The 26,133-nt window shown below is 42.3% G+C and overlaps 1 protein-coding gene across 6 annotated transcripts in view; it reads left to right on the top strand.

The window, feature by feature from the left end:
• Positions 1 to 21,225, top strand: part of trim9 (tripartite motif containing 9) — a 46,102-nt gene extending 24,877 nt beyond the window's left edge. For 2 of the 6 annotated variants that reach the window (XM_028821929.2, XM_028821928.2), the window contains exons 4-11: positions 971 to 1,081; positions 1,298 to 1,451; positions 2,619 to 2,776; positions 4,444 to 4,582; positions 13,142 to 13,180; positions 17,266 to 17,569; positions 17,835 to 17,997; positions 18,119 to 21,225. In XM_028821929.2, the coding sequence (XP_028677762.1) occupies positions 971 to 1,081; positions 1,298 to 1,451; positions 2,619 to 2,776; positions 4,444 to 4,582; positions 13,142 to 13,180; positions 17,266 to 17,569; positions 17,835 to 17,997; positions 18,119 to 18,196 (1,146 nt within the window). In that variant the 3' untranslated portion in view covers positions 18,197 to 21,225. The remainder of the gene's footprint in view (positions 1 to 970; positions 1,082 to 1,297; positions 1,452 to 2,618; positions 2,777 to 4,443; positions 4,583 to 13,141; positions 13,181 to 17,265; positions 17,570 to 17,834; positions 17,998 to 18,118) is intronic. The other 4 variants (XM_051920133.1, XM_028821931.2, XM_028821930.2 and 1 more) reach the window with 3 other exon arrangements.
• The last annotated feature ends 4,908 nt before the right edge of the window (positions 21,226 to 26,133 follow it).

Below are 26,133 nucleotides of genomic sequence, written 5' to 3'. Positions count from 1 at the left end.
TTCATCTGTCACAGTAAACCCATTGTGTCCTTCCATTTCAACCTAGATGTGCACCTTGTCACCTTTGCTCTTTATTTACTTGAACCAAGAATAGACCTCCTCTTTCCCTCCTTAAACTATCCAAGCACACCTCACCCAGCTCTCTCTGTTTTCTCCTTATGGTGCGTATGTATGAAGTTAACTCAAGAAAATCCCAGAAGGAGCAGACTTGGGTAGCTATTATATGCGGCCCTCTAAAAAGCCAGTGTCCTTACTGGCTCCTAGCATCGCTCTACAGAGCAGCTGAACGGTGTCCATACTGGTTTAGCATTAAAATCCTCCAGTCTGACTTCAACCCAACAGTCATTTCCTGGCCAGGCCCATTTAAGAAGGAGTGGAAATGGCAGGCTGGGATTATCATCAGGTGTAGCTGGCAGACAACATCTTAGTTGTGGGAACCTCTGGAAACTCATGAAAGGAGCAGATATTTGGCCAACAGTGATTATAACACCCCCAAACTGCCAGCTACCTCATCTCTATAGCAGAGCTACATAGAGAGATCCTGATACCTAGACCTTCCTGGTGGAGAGCAGGCAGTGACCAATCCACCAAGTCACCAAAGTGCCCACTGGCAGAACAACCCCAGAAGAAGGCTATCACTTGTTGTAGCCCCCACTTGTGTAGCCTGACAGATCTCTCTCTGGTAATGATTGTAACAACATCTACCTAGTGAAGCTTATCCTTGGAATATTGCTTCATTTTTTTTTTAATTTGTAGAGAAGCTGCTCACCTTACATGTGCTCTTGCATGGGATTTGTGAGATTAGATAACATATTGAAATTTGAGTCTTGAGCTGCAGTGGAGGAAGCAGTGTGAAAAAAATTGGTTCCATTTTCTGGTGAAATGATATCACTTACTGTGAAGCTTTCATTGAAAGTCACTAGCTGAGATTTCTTCAATCCATCCAAACTTCTGTCTTTCTTCCTTTCAGGTTGTACGTGACCAAATTGCACACTGCACTGTGAAGCTACGTCAGACCACCGGCCTCATGGAGTATTGTTTAGAAGTGATCAAGGAGAATGACCCCAGTGGCTTTTTACAGGTCAGTGACCAGCATTTCTCTACCCTCTTCAACCAAACCCCATCCCACATCCCCCGCCAGCTTTGAAAATGTTCAGGCTATCAGAGACAGGATCTCTTCAGTGGTGCTCAATAATCTAAGCCAGGTTTTTGAGACAATGCTACGTTGGGGTTTTTTCACCATTCACCTCAAAGTCTACTAAAAACAGCCTCTCACATGTCCACGTTTTTGTTCTAGATCTCAGACGCACTGATCCGCAGGGTGCACATGACAGAGAGTCAGTGGGGTAAAGGCACACTCACCCCCAGGATGACATCAGACTTCGACCTCACCTTGGACAGTGGGCCTTTACTGCAGACCATCCACCAGCTGGATTTTGTTCAAATGAAAGGTAAGAACTCAAGGGGTAACCCTCCTCACCCTACCACTTGACTACCCATCAGCCACTGCGAGCCACAGAGTTCATGCCCAGCAGCCTGGGCATTCTGTCAACATAACAATGCAAGACAATATAACAACCTAGGAAAGTCCTACCATGATGGTTACATGTTTTCAGGCTTTTCATCCTACTCTTTATGCTTACTCAGTATGGATTTCAACATTTTTGTTGTCAATATATAGGCTTCATTTTCACCTCTGCTTATCTAACTTGGGCTCTTCCTCCTCCCATCAGCCTATTCTGGGCACTGTTCCTCACTTCCCATTTCTGAAATTGATTCCCCCGACTCAGTTCAGGACCTAATCAGGTCCTTCTTACCTTTCTAGCTGCCCAATCATGACTCCTACATATGTTTACTGTAGATTCCCATTCCTTTTGTTCCACTTACTGTTGTCCAGACCACTCTCCTGTCATCATGATCATCACCAATGATCAGTATGTTCCGGCCTCTCAGTTTTCATCGCTGTTGCTGCCTGCTTTTCTCAGATCTCAAATGTTGCCTCAATATTAAGAAGGGACTGGGACCAGCTGATGATGACAAGGGCGATGAACCTGGTATAGGCAGCATTTGCACTGGATAGCAAAGAAGAAGAAGTGTAGTAGAAGTAAGAAGGGCCTCAAGAAGAAATCCAGTTTGGTTAGAAAGTGGAAGGAAGAACCTAGTTGGACTTGAAGGAGTATGGGTTTCAGGTGGGCATTGGGAAGGGGAAGGCCTCACGCTGAGTACAGAGAAAGCCATGCGCTCTAGTGGCCGAGATGCCAGTATACTGTATAAACCACAAAGCAGTGACACCTTATGTGACTCTGAACAAGTGAATCACTTGACCTGCTGTTGCAGACTTTATAGAAGCTTGGAAGCACTTGTACCATCCTGATTTTTAAGGTTTTAAGGATGAAAGTTTTTAAATAAATAAATTTAAATATTCAACAGAGGATGACAAATTGGGAAGGTGAGCAATAGGTGGAGGAGCTCAGTGTAGAAACTTAGACTGGGCAGCCAGAGTAGGACCTTGCCTGGGATGACCTAAGGTGGGCTAAAGCATTGAAGACCAGGCCTAGCACAGGAGTCATTTGGAATTGTCCAGCAGATGTTGGGGAGCTCCACTAACTTTTGCTCAGTTCCCTCCACAGTGCCGGCAGCCCCTATCCTGCAGCTGGAGGAGTGCTGCTCAAACAGCAACAGTGCCACGTTGTCATGGAAACAACCACCCCTCTCGACAGTGCAGGTGGAAGGCTACATCTTGGAACTGGATGATGGCAATGGAGGGCAGTTCAGGGTTAGTAACAGTCTCTTTTCTGCTCATGTCTCCTCATGTCTGACAGTTTTAGAATCATGACTCTATCAAGTATCTCTTTGCTTCTGAAATGTTCCCAAAATTTAACGTCCCTTTAACTCCACAAACAACAACAGCCGAAATTTTTCAGTTTTCCCCACAGAACATGGCACAGTGCACAAGGCCCAGGCCACCAAGCATTTTCATTCATTGACCACTCAGCTGTGCAGTCCTCACCTCAGCTGCTCTTCTGCACTGTCTTCAGCAGCTGTAACCAATGTGATTTAAGGCAAGTGGCTTGTGCTCTCACCTGCACTTTCCCTTGGTGGCTCTGCAGTTGGCAGGTCATCTGGGTTCTGCAAATAGCACGGGCATTGCCAGGCCACTTCTTCACTGCCATGTGAATGGGCCAGGTCAGATTTTTCTCTCCCTAGGAGATCAGAATAATACAACAGGACATTCAGTGAGCATGGAGGACTTAGAGGAGGGTACTACCAGGATGTCCTACCATTTAGGTGTCCTGCTCCTGTGTCCTACAATCGGTGGAAGAGAGTTGTTGTCCTTTCAGACTTCAGACAGTATCTCCTCTTTGATGGATTCCATTTTGACATTTACGTCATCCTTTTTCTTTTTGGTCTCCTTGGTTTCATTGTTAAATCAACAACAGTTGTTCCCCCCCCCCCCCCCCCCCCAAAAGGACATATTTAATAATGAGTTGAGGAACAATTCACTAATTTACTATCAACACTTATTAAGTTTAAATTAAAGCTGTGCTCTGATAAATAGCTGGGCTGCCTGTAGACATTCACCGGAGTCAAGCTGAGCGTGGCATGATTGCTTTGCTCTTGTGCATGTGCGGCACCATGCCAACTCAGTAGGAAGCAATTCTAGTTCAGTTCTTTATTCACAACAGGATCTCCCCTCCAAAATTACAGATGGCTGATTTGCACATCTGCACGTTCAAAGCAGAGCCAAGAGTCTCTATGGAAGCCCACTGTCAGACTCTTTCATTAAAATTACAGGTAACTTTTGAATAAAACCACTCGGCAAACAGTGAGTTCCATTGTGCCCAAAAAATTCAATTCTGTGCCAGTTTGGACTCCTTTACTTCAATTTGAAAACCACCCGTTCCCATCACATGTGTGGTTTCCCAGCTCAAAGCCCCACATCAATTTTTTCCTCTCTTTTAGCCATCACTCTTTGTCTTTTTTCCTCATTGCTCGCTCCCATCCTCCAGAATCACAGTAAATTTAGCACTTTGGGCCACAGATGCTGAAGTTTTATTTTGCTTTATGTAAAGGCTGAGCACAAGAATGTCACCTGGACATCTGCCCTCCCCGTTTATCAGGGCGCAAAATCAAATTTAAATTGTGTGCCTCCTTGAGGGTTCAAATAGTCAAAAGTATAACCCTCTGTAGACTACATCACCAGTCGACCCAGACCTTTGGGTTATGTGATTACTTTATCTTACTATATTAAAAAGCAACAGCAAGTGAAGGACAATTTCAGACGCCTTTAGCAGCTTTCCATGTCTATATGCACCCATCACGCGCATATATCATCTGGTGGATGATTGTAAGATGGTAGCTTATAGGACAAAGAAAGCCTCCACGTTCTACCACATGTCACATGACAGACTTTCTATAGTGACTGCCGGTGTTGTTTCTTAGGAGGTGTACGTTGGGAAGGAGACGATGTGCACTGTGGACGGCCTGCACTTCAACAGCACTTACAACTCTCGGGTCAAGGCATTCAACAAGACGGGTGTGAGTCAGTATAGCCAGACCCTGGTCCTTCAGACCTCAGAAAGTAAGTGGCTCTGCTCTGCTTTGTTGTGACCTTTTATTGTGTCGACTTTATTGTTCTACCTCATGAACATATCAGGAAGAAGCAGTGTGAAAGGTGAGCCCATAAACCACCCCACCCAAAGCCCCTTTTTTGATAGCTGGTCAAACTTGGATGTAAGTTGCTGTCTAGGAAATGGCCAAAGGGTGGCGCTGATGGTAGTGACATATATTTTAATTTGGTAAGTAGGGCTGTTTATCAAAATACAATCTCTTATAGCTTAGGCATATCACATTTGACAGCCTTCTGTCGTCCTGTATTATACCAAATTATGAAAGGAGGAATGAATTACTAACTTTACAGACTTTTACTTAGGAATAAATACAGAGCTATAGTATAGAGGCTCACAGATATTCTGGGTTTGCTAAGTGGATCATTCAGATGCAGGGAGCAAGTGATAGATAGATAGATAGATAGATAGATAGATAGATAGATAGATAGATAGATAGATAGATAGATAGATAGATAGATAGATACTTTATTAATCCACATACTCCAGCAGCAGCATACTGATAAAAACAATATTAATTAAAGAGTGATAAAAAATGCAGTGCAAGTTAAAAACATGCAAGGTGGAGAGTGCAAGGCAGGTATAACAGTCAATAACATTGTATAATGTTAACGTTTTAGTGAGTCCATTTTCTTAACCACTAAGCCACATGATAAGAGATTCAAGTCAGCATTGCTGTGCTTTAGGTACATTATAAAGATGAATGTGTGCTTATTTTATTCTGTCAGTGTAAGGTTTTCAATATGAAATCCTCATAACTTTAACTGTTCAGATGATCACACATCATAACATTCCTAAATTTGCTTAATCCTATTCTCTGCAGTACTGAGCGCAAGGCAGGAAACAGCTCAGTAGAGGGCGCCAGTCCAACAAATGGGGGCCATTTCGGAACTGCAAGTTAAACGAATCTGCATATCTCAGGGGGATGGGGGCGGGGGACATGTCTTATATGTTTAGTATTATATTTTCTGTGCTTTAAATTCTGAAACCCTGAATTGGATTAAGCAGGTTTGAGATTTTATGTACAGTATATTTGTATGTCTATTTGTAATGTGTGAGAACTGCTAGCGTTAAAGCCTCATGAAGAGAAATCTGTTTTTGTAAATGTCGTAGTGATCTGAATTAACATTTTGCCATCCATTATCTGTACATTGTGCATCCTGATTAGAGCACATCCCAACAGCAGTGAACATACTTCAGATACCTGACCAGGACAGGATGCCATTCCATCCTCCGCACTCATTTGAATCAGACATTGACATAATAGCGGCCCTTGTGTTTATGGAAGGAAAAGTAGGCATACATGGGGGAAAAATGCACCAGACTCAGAAAAACCTCCTTAGTAGGGAACCAAGCTGGGGTTCAAATGCAGCGACCATGTCATGCCGCCCCGCTGCCATTAAATTATATCATCAACAAGTTACATTTTCAAACATTTCTGTACTTGGCAAGTGATGAAGCCATCCTACAGCATACATGAGGGATTATCGAGCATGTAGGCAGGCCCTGAGGGGCAGCGGGTGTTTTCTTCTTTACTTTGTACTTTGTTTACTCCTTTTACTTGTCCCTCCGTGGTGCCCTGCTTTCTTCACTTCGTCATCTGTCTTGAATCGACGACCACTCAGATGTTGTTTTTTTAGCGGTCCAAAAAGGTGAAAACCACACGGTGCCAAATCTGGCGAATAAGGAGGATGTGGCAATACCTCAAACTTCTGTTTCTCCTGACAAGCCTTGGTGTTCTTAGCAGTGTGTCATTGCCTTGCAGCAAAAGGACTCCTTGAGACAGCAGTCCGTCCACTTGGATCGAATAGCAGGCTTCACATTGGTCTCCAGCAAGTTACGGTAACTTGCACTAGTGACAGTAATACCCCTCAGCATGTAGTGTTCGACAATAACTGAGGTGCATGAGTGGTTGTAAGGATGAGACAAAAGCTCTGGACAAAAATCCAGGCACTTCCAGGCAGGTGGCACAAGTGCGTTGAGAAGGGTAGAGACTACAATGAGAAATGACATTATCAGTTTTGTTAAGGTTTGTTCCATTTTCTAACTTTACTTTGACTCCCCCTTGTATTCTGAACACTTGAGTGCACGGAACTGAAATGTGTTCCAAGAAAGCCAGAACATTAGCTACGTGAAATAGCTTCAGCTTGATTCCCCCCTCGTGATTATAAGGCGTCATGAAAGATATAAGGGCAGAAGGTGGCACTAAAGCTGTTTGCATCTGGATGTTCATACTTGTCTACTCCTGTACAGCTTGGCAGAGGCCAAAAGAGAGAGATACACTGGGTGATCCGGAGGAGTGCAAGCCCACAGTATCTTGCTGGCCTTCCTGAAGTGACGAGGTATGCAAATGTTCCCATTTGGAGAACGTTTTGTACAAACAATGGCAGAATGTGAACATCTTCATCCCAGACTGCAACAGAAGTCAAGTCTCTCTTGCACATTTATGCTTAGTGCTCATGAAGACATGTTAGAATCCTGAAGATGCCACTGGATGCTGTGATGGTGATGATTGCTACTGATAGCTTGAAACTTCTGACTAGGTCCGCTGTGGGCCCAGTGATGGAAAAGGTGGCCATCTCCCTCCTTTCAGAGGTCTACAATCGATCTATTTATTTGTGGCACTACAATAGTCGGCCCCTGTAAGAGCACTCATCACTTTTGATAGTCAGCCTAATGGTGATGTGTCCTCAGCAAACTTGAACAAGTAGCATATCTGTCCTCAGAGTGAACAGGGAGCGAAGCAGGGGGTTCTGTGTTGAGGAGCGGCGTGTGCAGATGATGTATTGCTGTTAGTTTTCAAAAGCCTGGGGTCATCCAGTTAGCAAATCTAAAATCCAATTATAGAGAATGTCACCAAGTCCTAAATCACTGAGCTTAGTGGTCAGTTTTGGAGGGAATTATATTGCTGAATGCTGAGCTGTAGTCTACAAAAGTAACCTAACACTGGGAAGACGTGTAAAACAAAAGAAATGGCACCTTCTGTGCCCATGTTACAGTGATGTCAGAGTCACACTACACTGACAGGGTGGCTGAAGTTAATGTGTGGTGTCAGCAGCTTCTCAGAGTCTTCAGTCTAAAGGATGAACACACCACTGGGTTGCAAGCACTGAGGGAGGGTGTCCTGGTCTTCTAGGGCTTCATCGACACTATTTCATGTTTGTTTAAAAACGCAGACATTAGTCTCCATTTTCACCTTTTGTCCACACTACCCAAGAAAATGGAGACCTTTGAAGATGCTTTCCAGTGCCATATGTTTCTGAAAGTGCCAGCTCAGCATTTTAGTGTGAAAATGGAGAACTTTGAAAATGCAGGCTCTGATTGGTTCATGCTTATTATGTGGCCCTTCCCTGATTGGATCCTGCTACTTACATTCACTCTGCCACTTTGCTGTCCTTATACTTGTGTGTCACGCTCAATAACAATTCCACTCCATCGTCAGTCCAAACAAAAACAATGTTTTTAAGTTTTTCGTATTGGCCATTGCTTTTCTCTAAGCGTAAATGCAAATGAATGTCTAGCGTGGAGGACACTTACTCTTCTTGTTTCCGCTGATGCACACATGCCCAGTGTAGGCGAACATCTACAATCATATGCACTTTCATAAATGATGTGAGATCATTTTTATTTTAAAAATCCTTTTGAGTAGTAGTGGGAACGTAGCCTTAGACTCCTGGATACTTGTGATTTTTGTTAAGCAAAGAGGAATAAGAGAATGAAGGGAATAAAGCAGGAATAGGGTAGTGATGTCAGTAAAGGTCTGCAAGTTTTGAGGACTTGCCCAGTAACTAGGGTTGCCAGATTAGAAAATTAGAAATACAGGACACTCTTAAAATCTCTCTCTATATTACTATATATATAAATTTATACATGCCCCCTACACACCCAGACAAATATATTATATAAAAGTGGAGACATAAGTTAAAAACATAAAGCAAGGATCTTAATGGGTTATGAGAAAAACAAAAGTAAAATCATTTGAAAATTATTTACTGAAAGTGCAATTACATACACCACAGTCTGCTTCAAAACAGCTTCTGCGTTGTTTGATAAATGTCCATTCGCTAGAATATTCATCACGAAATTTACACTTACGTTTTGGCATCTTGGGATGGATGGATGGATGGATGGATGGATGGATGGATGGATGGATGGATGGATGGATTAGTTTTTAAGTTAGAAAAAAAGTGGGCCGTGGTGAGGAGTAACAACACACTTTGTTGACAGTCACTGTATTTTGCAATGCTGATAGAGAACTGCACAGCAGCGAGCAAAACGGTAAGAGAAGAGTGTCGCTGTCCTCAGCCAACCACAGCAACTGAATAAGTTGCAAACAGGCAGCAAACACTCATTTCCTCATTACATTTGGGTTATTTTCATCAAGAGAATCTAAGAAAAGAAAGTATAATTAATTACAAAGTTACAACTAAGTACCGTAAAAAGGTAGTAAAAATATATTTTTATTACGAAATTTAAAAATGAACTAAATACGGGACAGTTGGGTATCCCTGAAAGGTCAGTACGGGACAGGGGACAAAATGATCAAATATGGGACATGTCCCATATATAAGGGACGTCTGGCAACCCTACCAGTAACACCTATGCAACACTCAGAAGTCGTCTTCATGTGACAGAAAACACTTGAGGCCTACTGGCTGACCACAATTGGAAAGTTGAATGTTTGCATGCCCAAAACATGCATTAAAGGCATTTAGTTCACTTAGGGGAGGTGCATTAATGGCACTAATTGCCTCTACATTGTTCTGTAATTTGTAATTGTATGGCCTGCCACATGTAGCATGAATCAAGAATGTTGGACTTTAACTCCTTATATCTATGTACAGTTGATGGATGACACTTTAGATCTCCTGTACTTGAATTTTACACATATATTCCCAAGCACCCTATGGGATAAAGCTAAAAGTACAATCCATTTTATTATTACATACATTCTCACAAATGTTAATGCCAAATGTGCCCAACAGAAATCAGCTTATATTACATATAGATATATCCGTTTTTTTTCTATTTGTTTTTTCGTCATTAAATTATATTTTCAGTTTGTTGTTTCGATTATATTGCATTTGCTAAAAGCTTCTTAGCAGCAGCGCCCTCTATCCGAATAGAAAGGCATTGCATATTATTATTAGATGCATTACAAAACACATTCCAAGAGCATCACAAACCAATGCTTAATACCCGACTGAGATGGAAAAAATCGGCTTATATATGTCAAAAGTATATATCAAAATAAGCTAACAAAAAGTAAAGGAAGTAAATTACAAGAATCTGATGCAGTTGTTTTTTAATTCAATGGTTTGTTATAAAGTTCATTTTTTGATTTGAGCCGGTTTTTCCATCACAATTTTGTTTTTTGCCCAGCTGCACTAAATTGACATCTTTTGCCCAGAAAGGGCCGTGGCTTCAGAGGTTGTGATCCTGTCAGTCATTCCTCATTAGGATAAAAAGGCTATTCTAGGTTCACTTCCTTATCCAACTACTCGGATTCCAAAAACCCTTCTTACTCTTGTATTCCGATCATTCGTGTTTGTTGTCTTACTTATTTTGATCTATGCAGTCCTTTTTGACCTTGTTCTTATCTCGTGGTTTTTGTTCTCCCTGTTCAGACCATTGCTTCATTTATAATTTCTCTCTATGTCTTTTCTTCCAGTCATTCTTATTTTCTCTTGCCCTCTGGGCAGAATAGCCAGTGGTCATTCTGCAAAACATAAATGAAGATTTGATACGGCAGGTCCTATCAATGGAGCATCCACTTCCATCACAAAATCAAAGGTGGCAGCAGAGTTCTTTGAAAAATTCAAAATGACGCTGGTCAGCAATACAGAAAACAAGAAAAAGAAATCCGAGGAGAGTAGTGATTAGTGACTAGTGCAGACCTTTGAAGTATGTGATACTGCGGTTCCTGTATCAAGTGTGTGTTCAGAAATTTATTTGAAATGATCTGTGGTATTAGTCCAGTGTATCTCTATCAGGAAAGCATTCCACACTTTTGGTGCATAAGAAAATGTCTTTTATGCTTGACTGTTAAAGTAATAAGTAAACCAGTGTCTGAGGATCTAAGATTATGACTGGAAATGTAGAGGGAAGAAACTCCCAAGGTGCTGGATTACATACAAGACAAGAGAAAGTCCAGAGTGGAGCAACAAAGCCTACGAGGTGTGAGCTATGAGGGGACATTGAAGGAGTTAAGCCTGTTCAACTTAAGCAAATTGAGATTAAGAGGAAACATGACTGAAGTGTTTAAAATTATGAAAGGAGTTAGTCCAGTGGATTGAGACTGTTACTTTAAAATGAGTTCAACAAGAACACAGGGACACAGTTACAAATTTGTTAATGGTAAATATTGCACAAACGTTAGGAAGCTTTTCTTCATGCAAAGATCCATAGATCATGGAATAAATTGCCAAGTAGTGTGATGGAGTGTAGGACTTTAGAGACCTTCAGATCTCAACTTGATGTTTTTTTTATTGAAAAATAAGGTGAATAGGATGGATGAGTTTGTTGGGCTGAATGGCCTGCTCTTTCACAATTGTTCTATAGTTCTAATTAAGAGGAATTACTTTATCATTATTTCAGTGATATAAAATCTTTGCAGAGGGTGACTGTTTTCATATCTGCGTTGATACAGTTGTGATAAACAAAAACATCTTTCCAATAAAAAACATGTTGCCAAGCTTTGTTTCCCAAGTGACAGAGGTTGTATGTGCTAAATAGGAAGTGAAAACTAAAGTCTAGCATCCGTTGACCTTTCATAAAGGAGCAATACCAGAATTGTTGTTGATAGCCCGGATTTATTTCAAATTAGTTTTTATTTCAACAGCAAGAATATTTCTTTCATTTTTAAGTTAAAATGAGACGAGAAGCATCCTTAATCCCTAGGAAAAATCCATCACATCATCACTTGATGCCAATGCAAATCAAGGTGACTTTTATGGTTTGGTGGCAACTAGGTGAAAGACAACCTGGCGAAAAGACAATGTGGCGAAATACAACTCGGTGAAAAGACAACTCGGTGAAAGACAATTTGGCGAAATACAACTCGGTGAAAGACAATTTGGCGAAAAAACCAACGTGGCGAATTACAACTCGCCGACATCCTTTACCAGTTAGGTAACGGTTAGGTTCAGAGATTTTTTAATTATATTTAAATGACAATGTGATTTAAAATGTTGAAAATAAATGTATATAATTGACAAACAAACTCTATTCTGCAGATGGAACAAACTCTATCTTACATTATCTTCATTTGGGGTATAATTTTGTACCATCTGCATAATAAACTTTGTTCCTCAACTATGTGAATTTTGTTTTAACACTTTGTATTCTAAATATCATTATCTTAAAGGATTAACAATTTTGGTTACAGAAGATAATGTAAGATAGAGTTTGTTCCATCTGCAGAATGAAGTTCATTCGTCAATTATATAAATTTATTTTCAACATTTTAAGTCACATCATTTAAATATCATTAAATAATCTCTTTGAACCTAACTATTACCTAACTGGTAAAGGATGTCACCGAGTTCTCTTTTTTGCCGAGTTGTCTTTTTGCTGAGTTGTCTTTCACCGAGTTGTCTTTCGCCGAGTTGTTTTTTTGCCGAGTTGTCTGTCACCCTGCTGCTCCTGAACGGACTTTTATATGGGTGATCTCATCAACAAAGAAGAAAAAACAACCAATTAAACAAACAAGATAAAAATTATTGAGAACTCTCTAAAATTATCTTTGATCACAGAATATCTTGACAATTGCATTCATCCAAGATTATTAGGTATATAAAACGTTAGTGGGGGATGCCTGTCTCCCCATCTTAATGTACATGATAGCCATTTAGTCGTTATTGACTTCTTGGGCCAGGAGGGCTGTAAATCGATAAAACATGCTTGATTTACTTTTAATGTCTTAACACCAGCCCTCAAAGTATCACTTGGACATCCACCTTGACCGTGATCTTCACAAGTGCAGAAATTGTACAGGACAGTATCAGAATTGTCTGAGTCACAGTAGCATTGAGCGCAACTTCTGGGGCCTTCCTCCATGGCCATCCCCAGCTTGGTGCTTATCTCAGATGTTGGTGTTCGTTAACTAGTTCAAACCCTACCAATAAATTGCCTTACTCTAAATGGCATGAATACCAGCACATCAGAATTCAAACACAGCAGAAAACACAAAAACACAGCGGATACACTTGACTGGACTACTGGAGGTAGTTAGCCTGCTTACCTCAGTAGAAAATGTCATGTCTGTCTGTCATGCTCATCCTTCCAGTGAGTCTTTGCCCAAGCCATCACTCATCTCCATGCTCAGAGCCCACGACTGGTGGAGGTGCTGTTGGGTGAGTAGTGCTGCGCTGCCCGGCCCTCTACAGCAGCTCAAACCAGGACGCCGTTTTGCCTTGCCAGGCTGTATTGTGCACAATGTAGTTTTTCTTGTACGCGTGCTGGGGTTGGTCTGCTTGGCTTTATTTGCTCTTCTCTTCCTTCATGCATTTCAGCTGGACTCAATCCATGTGAATTAAAAAGTCTAGGAGCAGGTACGGTTTGCAATTCCATTCCCAGTACAAATCTTCCAATGCCACTGTCATCCCAGTGCAAACAATCCCAGCTGGATTTGACTCCATTTCTGTGTTGAGATGCCTTCTGCTCAGCCACTGGGCATTTCTTTGAAGTTTTGAACGACTTGAATATTTTCATGGTGGCAGTGCTTTTGGGCTGCTCTACTGAAGATATATATGTCTGAAACTTCAGATCTCCACCATTTTCCGTATTTTTTCAGATCAGCGATGAGAATGCAGTGTCATCTGTCTCTGGAATTTACTGTATCTCCATTCCCAGAGGTGTATACTCCAGCGTATCCCCCTAGAGATACCAAGTGAGCCATCTGTTCTGACAAGAAGTCTCAATTTGACAATGATTGACAGAATAAAATGAACAGTAGTGCCATGTTGAGCCAAACCAAACTCGCAGAGTTGTATGCTCAGTCAGACTCCCAAATCACATCTGAGCCAAACTTGATTTTAGCGCAGACGTAAGCTGAGCCTGGCCTCCCACAGGCACATCATAAAACTGACCCTTCCCCTTCCTCAGATGGTCCCGATTTCCATACACATTTAAGTCAGACTTATCCTTTCTCCCTGTCCATTACATGTCAGAACTAAATACAATCAAACGTTGCCTTCCTACTCTTTGTGCACCAAACCTAACGCCATTAAGAGGCCTGAATTTAGCTTGACCTCTCTTTGGTTTTTACCCAGTCCTGACTCTGCACCATACTGTGCTTCCTCTTCCACCTTGACTCTGTTCCTGGCCAAACCTGACTCCATGTTACTCTGGAGTCTGATTGCTTCCCTCATCTGACTTGGAACTTCCTTCAGAGGTTTGAGATTCACCAAATTCATCTTCCTACCAAAGCCAGATATAAGTCACCCTCACTAGTGAAATATGATGCTATCAACCACCAAGTTGGTGCCAGGCTACTTTACAGGATTCGAGCCCCTGAATCTCACAGAAGGCATCATGTGTAAGTAATGGTGAGCACAAATGGCTGTCTAGCAGAAGAGACTGCTGGGAGTTTCAGGCAAACCAAAGAGCAGATTAGGACTTAGAAGGTTTCTACTAAAACAAATGATTACATCTTGCCTGAAGAAGGGGCCTGAGTTGCCTCGAAAGCTTGCATATTGTAATCTTTCTAGTTAGCCAATAAAAGGTGTCATTTTGCTTGGCTTTTCTCTACTAAAACAAATAAATTGCAGTGGTAACAAAAATAAAAATTCAAAAAGATAACAGCATAATTTATATTATTCACACAGAATGGAAAATCAAGAACAATTACACAGAACAGTATCCATGTCAAACACAACCACCCAAATTATAAATGTGTATTCACACTGAATTGTGTCTTGTTTGAAATAGCAAGCACATACAATTATTTTTAGATTAATGCCATATATCAAGTAACAGAAAATATTATGTAAACAGATTTTTAGAGAATTATACAGTGCCGATAAAAATATTCAGCCCATAGAAGTTTCCTGTTTACTTGTTACACAACATTGACTCACACTGTATTTAATTTGTTTGTTTTTTTGACACTGATCTACAGTACATAAAAAGTCTCTTTAATGTCAAAGTGAAAACGGGTCTCTGCATAGTGGTCTAAAGTAATTACAAATGTAATACACAAAATAATTGATCACATTAAGTATTTGCCCCCCGTATTCAAGTCAGTATTTAGTAGATACACCTTGGCAGCCATGACAGTCTGCCTGCTCAGGTCTCTCTGTGTCATCTTTGCACATATCCACACTGACATTTTTCTGCAATTTTTCAAAACATTTCAAGCTCTGTTAGGTGTCATGGAGATCATGAGTGAACAGCCTTTGTCAAGCCCAGCCACAAATTCTCAATTGGATTGAGATCTGGACTCTGACTCGACCACTCCAGGACATTAACATTGTTGTTTTGAAGCCATTTCTATGTAGCTTTGGCTTTATGCTTTGGGTTGTTGTCTTGCTGGAAAAAAAAAACCTTATCCCAGGTTGTAGGCTTCTTGCACACTGCATCAAGTTTTCTTCCAGCATTTTGCTGCATTCATTTTACCTTCATAAGTCTTCCAGGGCCTGCTGCAGAGAAGCATCCCCACAGCATGATGCTGCCACCACAGTGCTTTCTAGTGGAGATGGTGTGTTTTTGATAATGTGCTGTGCTCAGCCTGATGGGCAAAAAGCTCAATTTTGGTCTCATCAGAGCACAGAACCTTCTTCCGGTTGACTTCAGAGTCTCCCCTGTGCTTTCTGGAAAACCATAGCCAAGATGTCATGTGTGATTTTTCTCTTTGCCAGTTTCTCATAAAGATGTGGCTTATGATGAACCCTGGCAGGTGTTGTTGTCTGCACAGCGTCTCCAAACTGACCCACTGTAAGAGTTCTCCTAGGTCTTTTAGTGGCCTACATCACTACTCATCTTTTTACTGACCACTCAGTTTTTTTGGTGGGCAGACTGCTCTAGGCAGGTTTACAGCTGGGCCATTTCTTGGACTCCAAGGGATGTTCAGTGACTTGGATATTTTCTTGTATCCACTCCTTATTTGTGCTTTTCACGGAGTTGCTTGGAATGTTCTTTTGTCTTCATTGTGTAGTTTAGGACACCATATTGACTTCCCACTAGTTGGACCTTTCAGATTCAGGGGCATTTATACTACAAGCAATTGAGACCCCAGACAGGTGATCACCGTTGAGCTAATCATGTGACCTCCAACACCAGCTGGCTGCTCCAGTGATGATTTAGATGTGTTATAATAAAGGGGGTGAATATTTATGAGATCAGTAATTTATTTAATATTTAATTAATAATTTAATTTACATAGACCACTTTAATGTCAACGAGAAAGCAGATCTGTGTAAAGAGTCTTTTTCTGTTGATCAGAAAAAGTGTCAAGAAAGCCAAAATAAATCCACTGTGAGCATAACAATAAAATGTGAATACTTTTTTATAGACAGTGTGTGTGATCATAAACATCAAGGGGGCAGTTTCACAGGAGTCAGTCAGAATGAGCATTTCTGCTCATATTGATGTGAAGTTCCATTTTGGATCCACAGACATAAACTCCATTCAGGATGATTATTCATTGTGATTACTGTTTCCTCCTTGGTACTGTTCAGGCTCACTACTCATTGATAATCTGGGTAAGTGTAAATTGTGATCAATGTTCATTTACAGTTTTTAATTTTTTTTTTTTTAACCGCTAAAATTATTTGTTTAGTAGAAACTTTCAAAGTCCTAACCTGGTCTTCAGTGTGCTTTAATAACACAACACGTTTAGTTTTTGTACAAGATGGCTGTTGGTTACTATCTGCTTCAGTCTTGCTGGCATTTTCAGCTCAGTTCTGTCCTGTTCCAAGTTGATCTGAAGTTACTTCCATGCAAAGGTAAAGACAAAGAGGCAGTGCCATTCAATGCCCTATGGAGCGCCTGGCCAGGTCACCATTTCAGAGGGTGAGCCCACCACCATCACTGTACTCACCTCTTGTCCTGGAGACCGCATGACATTCCTTGCTGTGAAGCTCCTGATTTGTTAGAAGTGCTCTCAGTATGGTTTGGCTCAGTGGTCCCTAACTGAATTGTATAAAGTCTCCAGTGGCTCAGACTTTGGGATGGAGTATCCACCCCTTCAGTTCTTTATTTCCATCTTGATGGTCATGTGTGTACGACAATCTCCTGAGTCCTTTTCTTGAAACTTGTCATTCCTGTTTTTCTTTCTCTACCAGCCTTTTTCTCTCTGGTTTGAAGCTCATTCTTACTAGGATTACTTTGCTGCAGTGCATTTTGGGAAACTGTAGTTTCCTATACTTTGCATGATATCTTAAAATATCAAAAATATACAATCTATATGTATGTATTTAATGTACAGTAAATTGTTTTCAATAATGAAAACATTTCTTTATTTTCTCGCCCTAGTATGGCACTATGGTGTTTATGACTATGGCCATCTGGGCTCTACAAACAATAGTACCAACTGCCTTATCAGTCAAATTCCATGAAGTTTCAGGAAGGGGGCTCTGGAATACTCCATGTCTCCCCCCCAAAAAAGCCCTTCCTAATTCTTTTACTTGTGTTGCAGTTGCCTGGTTCACCTTTGACTCCAGCTCCGCCCACCCTGACATCATCTTTTCCAATGACAACCTGACGGTGACGTGCAGCAGCTATGATGACCGTGTGGTGCTGGGTAACACTGGCTTCTCCCGTGGTGTGCACTACTGGGAGATGACTGTGGATCGCTATGACAACCACCCGGACCCTGCTTTTGGAGTGGCACGCATTGACACACTCAAAGACGTCATGCTGGGCAAAGATGATAAAGCCTGGGCTATGTATGTGGACAATAACAGGTCTTGGTTTATGCACAACAACTCTCACACTAACAGGTGAGACCCCTGAGATGGACGGGGTGGGAGATGGGGACAGTGAGCTCAGAACAGAGGTTGGGATGCTCAGTGTGAAGGACAACCTGCTGCTCTGTAGTGACTGAGATGAGCTGAAGTGCCCCTCTGTGGTCAGGGTAGCACCCATAGGAGATCAGTGGTTACTGTGAACTACTGTGATTCTGCCCTGTGGTCAGTGTTTACTTTGCATATAACAAGTTCTCAGAGTGGACACTGAATAAATCTCATACCCGCTCTTACCTTTCAGAACGGAGGGAGGCATCAGCAAAGCCTGTACTGTTGGGGTCCTCTTGGACCTAAACAACCGGATACTGATTTTTTCTATAAATGATGAACCCCAGGGACCCATTGCCTTTGAGAAAATGGAGGGCCTCTTATTCCCAGCTATTAGCCTGAATCGGAATGTGCAGGTAAGGTGGCAACAGCCATGTCCAGTGGGATGTGTTAGACAAAAAAACAGCGTATTGACGAGGAAGATGTGGGACATGCTGACTGCACTCAACTTTATTTTTTCAATTTTGCACTATTTAGGTCACACTACATAGCGGACTGGCCATCCCAGAATTCTATATCCAACGACATGTGGAACACCCTACTTCACTTTGCTGATGGGACAATTGATCACATGAACAACTGGAGGGATTGCTGCTGCTACTGCTGCTGGGTCCAACAACTGCTTCCATACAGCCAAGTGTTTTCCTACAGATCCACTGAAGAGGGTGTCCATGTTGCCCAGAGCTTACAGACTGGACTTTGCTGCCTGGTGGGTGATGCTTTCCTGCAGAGCAGTCCAGAATGCCTGTGGTTTGATGCGTCCCTGTTTGGACTTATCTGAAAGCTCTGCTCACATTTCAATGCTGGCAGACAAGCGAAGGAAAGGAAGTAATGGATAAGTAAGGGCATTGGAGTAGGTTGAGTGTAGGGATTGTGGTAGCGCTGTCTTACCTCGCTGTTACATTACCTGCTTGGCTGTTGGCCTGTGCCACACTCTCCTTAATTCTACCAACTAACGCTTAGAAGGACTGGTCTGTGATTACCAGTTGTGACCCTCAGATATGAAGGTGCAGTTCTTGTCCCTCTAATCCTGGGCTCACACTCCGAGTACACTCTATCAGTAATTCCCAGGACCCATGCAATGAGGCCTGATATTCCAATATCAAGTATGCTGAGGAAACGGACATGGTGCTGTTTGACACTCCTCTTTGTTGTGCCAGAAAGCGTTTTTGTGCCACACGCTCTAATTTGCTCCCATTCCCATGGCTTAGAAGGTTCTTGTACAATAAACAAACAAGTCAAACTGTAGTATCACTTTGGGTGCTGTCTAGGGAAGTTAAGAAGACCTTCTTACACCCCTACTACTCTCCCATATTGCCCATTTTCTGTTTCATTTTGACTACATCTACCACCCACTAAGCTGTTATGTTGCTTCTCCTCCCAGGTGGACAGCCCTACACACTCCTGACCAGATTTCCACTATCCCTGGGGTCATATAAGCCATGCCCTCTGCCCAGAGCTTCACACTATCTCTCAAACAGGTTATGATCCAGGGCTGACATACTGTATATATCCTGAAGTAGGTACCTCACGGGTCCTCAGGCTGCCATGTAGCCTTCTCAGAGACCACTCTTAGATACCAAGTGAAAATCCAAATCCTGTCTTAGCTATGCTTGATTTGTCGTGCTGGTCTAATGACTTTGGCCTACCCAGCACATTTACATCTGCATTGAAAAGGGGGAAGAAGCAGCCACATGAAACACTAGCCATTAAAGGAGGGAGGGGGGCATCCACTGTTTACACATCCTGAAAACCAAACCCTTCAGTTACTCTGTTGTCAATGGAAAGAGAAGTTCAGCAGGCCAATGACGTGCAAGGCTTACATTAGGAGAGGGCACAGGTTTAGTTATACTCTACTGGAGAAGTGGCCTTTCATACCTGCTCTCTCATTTTGCTTTTTTAACACATGAATTAATTCTTTTGATCCTAACTGCCAAGGCGGCATAGACTTTAGACAGACTTTACCAAATTTTCATGCTAAATGTAAAGCTATATCGACTTTCCAAATTGCAGTAGCAATATATCAAACAGTTGGTCTTTTATTATCTTATATAGCATCTTGCCACATGGAAGGCCAACCATTTGATTGCCAAGTCTGCTAACTTACAAAAGGTCTCCCCGAAATGGAGGCTACATTTGTCCTCAATGACCATATTTACTGGTATAAAGAACAGAAGAGCAAAAAGGAAGATCACTTTTGGGAATATCAATGCCTTGGTAAACCATCTCACTTCGTGGCTCCACAGTCCATCCAGCACATAGCTTTGGGTCCCAGTTTGGCACTCTTTGATGGAGTCTGCATGTGGTCCCCGTCCACTGGTGTCAGTTCTTCCCATAGTCCACCACTGTTTGGTTGTATTTATTGGTGTCTCTGCTACAGGCTGAGCAACTGTATAACTGTATTGATGGTGAGCAATCACCCCATCTAGAACAGTTTCCTGCTCCTTCAGTGAACTGCCAAGCGAGTCACAAGATGGCTGTGGTGTCACCTTTCGTTCACTTTGGCGGCAGCCAAGATTGCAGTCTCAATTAAACAGCATCGATCCACTATCCCTCCATTTTCTGAACCTGATGTTTTCTTTGGAGGGAGGATATGCAGACGACACACTGTGGATGTCCTAACTGGGAATCAGATGGCTGTCCAAACATGTTGATATGGCCACACTGCTTGCTGTGCCACCACATCATGCTTTTTCATTGACACAGCACGGCTCGTTCATCTCCGGCTCAAAAAGGATAAGTGTGTTGTAAAAATGGAGGGTGGGTAATGTTTTAACTTGCTGATTGAGATCCAAGTCCCAGTGGAAAGCAGCAGCTACCAGGGCAGGATTGGGAAATGCTGGCATTCTGCCAATCCCTGCTCAACATGGACCTTTAACCTCGCTGTTATGTCAGCAGGTGACACTGATGGCACTCTGTGCTGATAGCAGACCAGACTCCCAGTGGCCACTGTCTCCAATCTTTCCCACCCGTAAACGCTGCCCTTTGCCGACATCTGTGGACTCTCGGCTGGTGGGTGACCTTGACGGATCAAAGCACCCCAAGCCGACAACAAGAGACGATGATCGTGTACAAATGTCAAGGCTAAAGCCACAAAGGGTCTGTACCTGCTAACAAACTGGTTAAACACCCAACACCCCCTCCCTCAGGTGCCCGGGCTTTCAAACATAACTACACTCCAAAAGGTGCTGGCTGCTATGGTTCTTGTAGAGGTGCACCAGCTTTCTCTGCTGTCACTAAACCTTGTTTTTCTGACTGAAAAGGGTGCTAATATTCACTCGCCGTGGCCACCCAATGCCTCTAACTGTCCAGTGAGATTTACTTTGGGGATGGATGGTGTTGCTGGGCAACACATTCCAAATGGGAACTCTGTCTGGGAAGGCTGTGGCAGTGCCACGGTGGTCTCGCTGTCCTCTTCATTGTGCCTGTACTTGGAGTGATTGCTGGGTATCTCATCCCACTGGTGACGGGCACTCTGCCTGAAGCTCACCACCGCTCTTCTTGCATGATCGCCTTTTCCTTCTTGCCTAAAACTCGGCGTTTATGTTTCTCTTCAGATTATTCAATAAATGACAAATGTTCTCCATTGTGTCCATGTGCCTTTCTAAGGGGTGCCCATTTTACTCTCTTCCAAAATTCATCTAATCCGTTGTGTTGGTCATGGAGGAGTGGGTAAGGTGGGATTGGTAAGCCAGATACTTTGGTTGGCTGTGCTGTTGTTCTCATCTTGTATGTATTTGATGCCTTCTTTTATGTAACACAGTTAATTCTTCCCAACTTCAGAGTTCTGGGTTCAAATCCCAATAAGTTACTGGCCTTGTTGAGTATCCACATTCTCTGCCATACCTTCATCAGACTTCTCCAGACACCTGAGTTTCCTGTCTCATCCTAAAAGTGTGAATTGGCCCGGCACGGGGCAGCATAGGTGCCCACCCAGAACTGCTTCCTACCCCATTAAGTTGCCCTATAATGGTAAAGGTAGGTCCAGAAATGGTGTACACTACAGACTTGTACTACTGCAGAAATTGCCCACCTCTGTCCAGTTCAAGTCATGAGGTCAATCGGCATTGGGTGCAAAGCAGTAGTCCATCAAGAATCCATTCACTCCCAGTTAACTGAATGCACACATTAATGGGATATAAGAGGAAAACCAAACACTTGGAAATACCTCGGGCAGACATGGGAGAATGTGCAGACTCCACACAGATGGTGCTTGGCTTTGGAATTTAAATTCAGTATCCTGGATGTGTGTCAGCAGTGCTAGCCACCTTGCCATCATGCCAACTATCCCAGAAGCCTTCTACGTTTCAGTTGAGCACCGAGCCCATAAAAATGAAGAAGTACAGAAAATTGGTGGTACCTCTAGAGCACATCATAACCAACCAACCTCAAGCTCTAGAAGGACTGGGTGGACATGCAGGAGATTTCCACAAAGATTTCAAGTGGGTGTTTGCAGGTAAAAAGGATCACAAGATGCTGGGCACTAGGCTCTGAATCTTTAATTAATGGTGGGCAAGGCAGATTCATGACACGAACATGGATGACAATAAGAGAAGTCAGCAGCAGGGAATGTCAAAGAAATGTCCAGCATCACATCACCTTCTCCAGTGCCATGATCGGTGAGTACAACTATTTAATGAAAACTTCCCTTTTTACTTGAAAGAATGCCATTACATATTTATCATAACCTAGCAGCACACAAAAAACTTTTGAGAAATATCTCGTTACCAGTAACGGCGCACTGCACAATAACGTGCAGTGAATACACTTGACTTATAGTTTTCATCCTCTTTCTCTGTATGTTTAGCATTCGTTTCCTCAGAGGTTGATGTGCTTGCTGCTTCGTGAGCAGCTCTTCTTTTCTCCACCCTAGTGGCCCGCTTCTTCTCTTCTTTCGTCGGCATCTTTTCGCGTTAAAACTGATTAAGTCAGTGTTTGTGTTGCAGTTACTTAGTATGTTTTCCTTAATTTTTCACTTAAGCTGACACTTAAGTCTTCAATCTGCCATAAGAATGATTTAAGATATAAAGAGGTAGGAGAAGTGAAGGCGAAGGGATGAGAATGGCACCCGTACACATGCGCTGCACGGCCATCCTGCTGGCCGCTGCCGAAAGTTGATTCTACAATAAAATAAAATAAAAATAACGAGGAAATAACCTTGGAGGTCAATCATCACTCAGAAATAGGATAGTAGAGGTCACGTAATATACAGTATGTATACTAAATTTCAGGTTATATGTCAAACAGTTTGCGAGCTACAGGTGATTTAAAATCCTGGACAGACAAGCGGACAGCCATGGTAGCGTATTATAGAAGAAGATATCCATCCATCCATTATCCAACTCGCTATATCCTAATACAGGGTCACGGGGGTCTGCTGGAGCCAATCCCAGCCAACACAGGGCACAAGGCAGGAAACAAACCCTGGGCAGGGTGCCAGCCCACCACAGTATAAGAAGATACTTGTGATCAAATTTTGAATCTGGGATCTCAATCATTGCAACACTAACAAACCTTACTGAGAATTTCATGATAGCAATTCAGGGTTGCAACTGCTAAATAACTTCTACTGATAGATAGATAGATAGATAGATAGATAGATAGATAGATAGATAGATAGATAGATAGATAGATAGATAGATAGATAGATAGATAGATAGATAGTCCGAAGGGCAAATTATAGCTTTTTACAGAAACTCAACAAATATTATATTCGCCCCCCCCACCATTAATACATAAACAATAACAAAAAAGAAGAAAACTTCTGAGTTGGCCGATCAGAAGAGAGCTGCCACATTGAGGCACCATTAAATCACATTGCTGTTGTTATAATGGGGGTCCCAGCAGCCTTTCTTTACACATTTCTGCTGAATAATTTGTTGAGTGAAAGTTTAGATTAGGCCCAGACTGACTACACTGAGTCCTGATTTGTGGCTGGGGGTGGGGGTTTGAGAGGCTGTGGACCCTCACAGCTGATTGGAGACAGTGGGGTCATCAGAGCGGGCCACACTTGCAGTAAATTGATCTGTGCTTTATCCCAAGGCTGGTGGGATTTGGCTCAGGCCTGTTAAGTCGGGTTGCTGGTTTAGGGGTCCTCAACCTTTGTCCACATTTATCCAAGTTAATCTTGGTTCTGTTATTCTGAAGCATTCTCCTTACATTTTGGACACCCTAGGAATTCAGAAGCATCACAAATTAGAATTATTCTTCTAAACATTGTTGGATATTTATTTACAACACCACAACTTTCTGCATAGAGTCTGAAGCTGTGTGATGAATTTCAAATCAGTAAAGCAGTATGACTTTATATGGTTTTACTGTATAAAGTAACATAATGAAGTGACAGTCAGGCAGCTCTATCTGTTACATGTCTCAGCTTGACAAGAGTCACTGAAGTGTAAGGAGTGGGTGCCATTTGGGGTTCAGACTCCGATAATCTTTGGTCTTGTGCAGTCTGGCATGCACTATTGGTCTCTACTGAAATGCAAGAGGGCACGTATACAGATGACTCAGTGAATTAAGCGGTTGCCTCACAACTTTGTTTTATCGTGTAAAAGCGTTCATGAAAGGTACTTTAACCTCTGTGGTTCATTTTATAATGGTGGACAAGTTAATATTGGAAATGCTTAAACTATTAGTCTTGGTTTGCACGTTCACCCTGCAATACTTACCTGTGTGACATTCTCTCCTTACTCATCTCATCACACATGGCAGTGGCCGAGGCTGCCTACCTCACCTTTGGTATCGTAGTTGTACTCCTGTTGGGATGCCTTTATCCTTCTGGCTCCTGAATTGTTACTCCTGAATGGGCTACATTTTCAAAATACCTTAGCAAAGGCCAAGAGCCACTTCAAGCTTGACGCTCCTGCTGGGACCTCCCATATACACACCTTTGAAAGGGCTGCACAACCCTAACAGAGTGAGGACACCTCACACCTTCACAAACAGGCAAGACAAACTCCGACAAGGCCAGGAGACCCTCCTGTCAGCAGGCCGAAATCCTTCAGTTTGTTGATTACTACCTTCAATAGAGCTGAACAAATAAATCACATCTATCACTGTTGTAGATGGTATCAATAAACAAGGTAAGTTTCAGTGAGGTAATATTCAAAGTTTAATTTAATCATTACTTATGTTTGTTTGCAGAGAAACCAGGCATCAAATGTTACAAGTCAAAAGTAGAAGAAAACATACAACCTGAGAGCTTCACTTCAGTGTAACCAAAAGAGAGATGTCAGTGTATATTAAAGAGTTTGTTCTTCTTAATCCAACTAAGGCGTTCCTTAAAAGCATGAGCCTTCATGACGCAGCTTCATCACCATTACAAACTCTCTGGAGCTGAGTTTGATTCCCAGCCGGCAGCACGTCTTGTGTGGAGTTGACATGTCCTCACAGTGTTCGTGTGGACTGTCTCTTGGCTCATGGGTTGCCACCAACGTCCGAAAAGTCACAATTTAACTTGACTGAGGGCCCTAAGCTGACCTGTGTGTAAAGGTGCCGCATGGTAGGCTGACATTCTGGTTGGGTATATTTTTCACCTCCCACCACCCAGAAATGAATATAGCAAGTTCACAAAATAATGGATAGCTAAAGTGTATATGGGCACAGACAGCTGTGCTCAAGTTTTTGAATCAACAGCCATGTATTGTTTAGCGAGGACTTTTGCCTTGTTTAAACTGATCACTACTACATTATGGGATACCCAGGGCCATCTTAACAGCATTATAGGCCCCTGGGCAAAGCAGTGCACTGGTGCCCCTACCTACACAACCACTCAGCAAGTCACAACATACATAGATTAGCATTGTGCCCCTATGCTCGTGTGGCTCACGGGCAACTGCCCAGCATGCCCATGCATTAAGACTGCCCTGGGGATACCGGAAAAGTGTGTGAAGATATGTTTGACAGATTGAGAACTCAAGTTAATAGCATTGTTGAGGTAACAAACAAGATCCCAGTTTGAGTAGGTCTGCACCAGGGATCTTCTTGAAGTCCCTACCTCTTTGCTCTGGTTTTTGATGTGTTGGCTCCTGGGATAAAAGACCAATCCCTCTGGTGCAGGCTTTGTGCTGATGACGTTGTGTAGCTCCAGAAAAGAGGACGTGGAGAGGAAGTTGGAAGAATGGAGAAGGGCTTTGGAAGATAGAGGATTGAAGATAAACGGGAAGAAGATAGATTATATGATGTTATAATAATGATCAGGATTCAGAAGTTATCCTGCAGGGAAAGTATTGAAAAGAGTGGTGCATAAATTTAAATATCTAGGATCAGTGGTAGCCTAAGATGGAGAATTAGATGCAGAAATAATCCATGGAGTGCAGTGTGGAAGGAGCAATTGGAAGAAGGCATCGGGAGTATTGTAAGAAGAATTAAGGTGAAGGTAAAGGTAAGGTTTTAAAGGCAGTGGTAAGACCAGCAATGACATATGGAGCTGAGAGATGAGCAGTGAAGAGAGCACCGGAGAAGAAATTAGATGTGGCAGAAATGAGAAT

The sequence above is a fragment of the Erpetoichthys calabaricus genome, chromosome 16 (assembly GCF_900747795.2).
Source record: "Erpetoichthys calabaricus chromosome 16, fErpCal1.3, whole genome shotgun sequence".
Classification (NCBI taxonomy): domain Eukaryota; kingdom Metazoa; phylum Chordata; class Cladistia; order Polypteriformes; family Polypteridae; genus Erpetoichthys; species Erpetoichthys calabaricus.
This window is presented reverse-complemented; position numbering and strand designations above follow the sequence as displayed.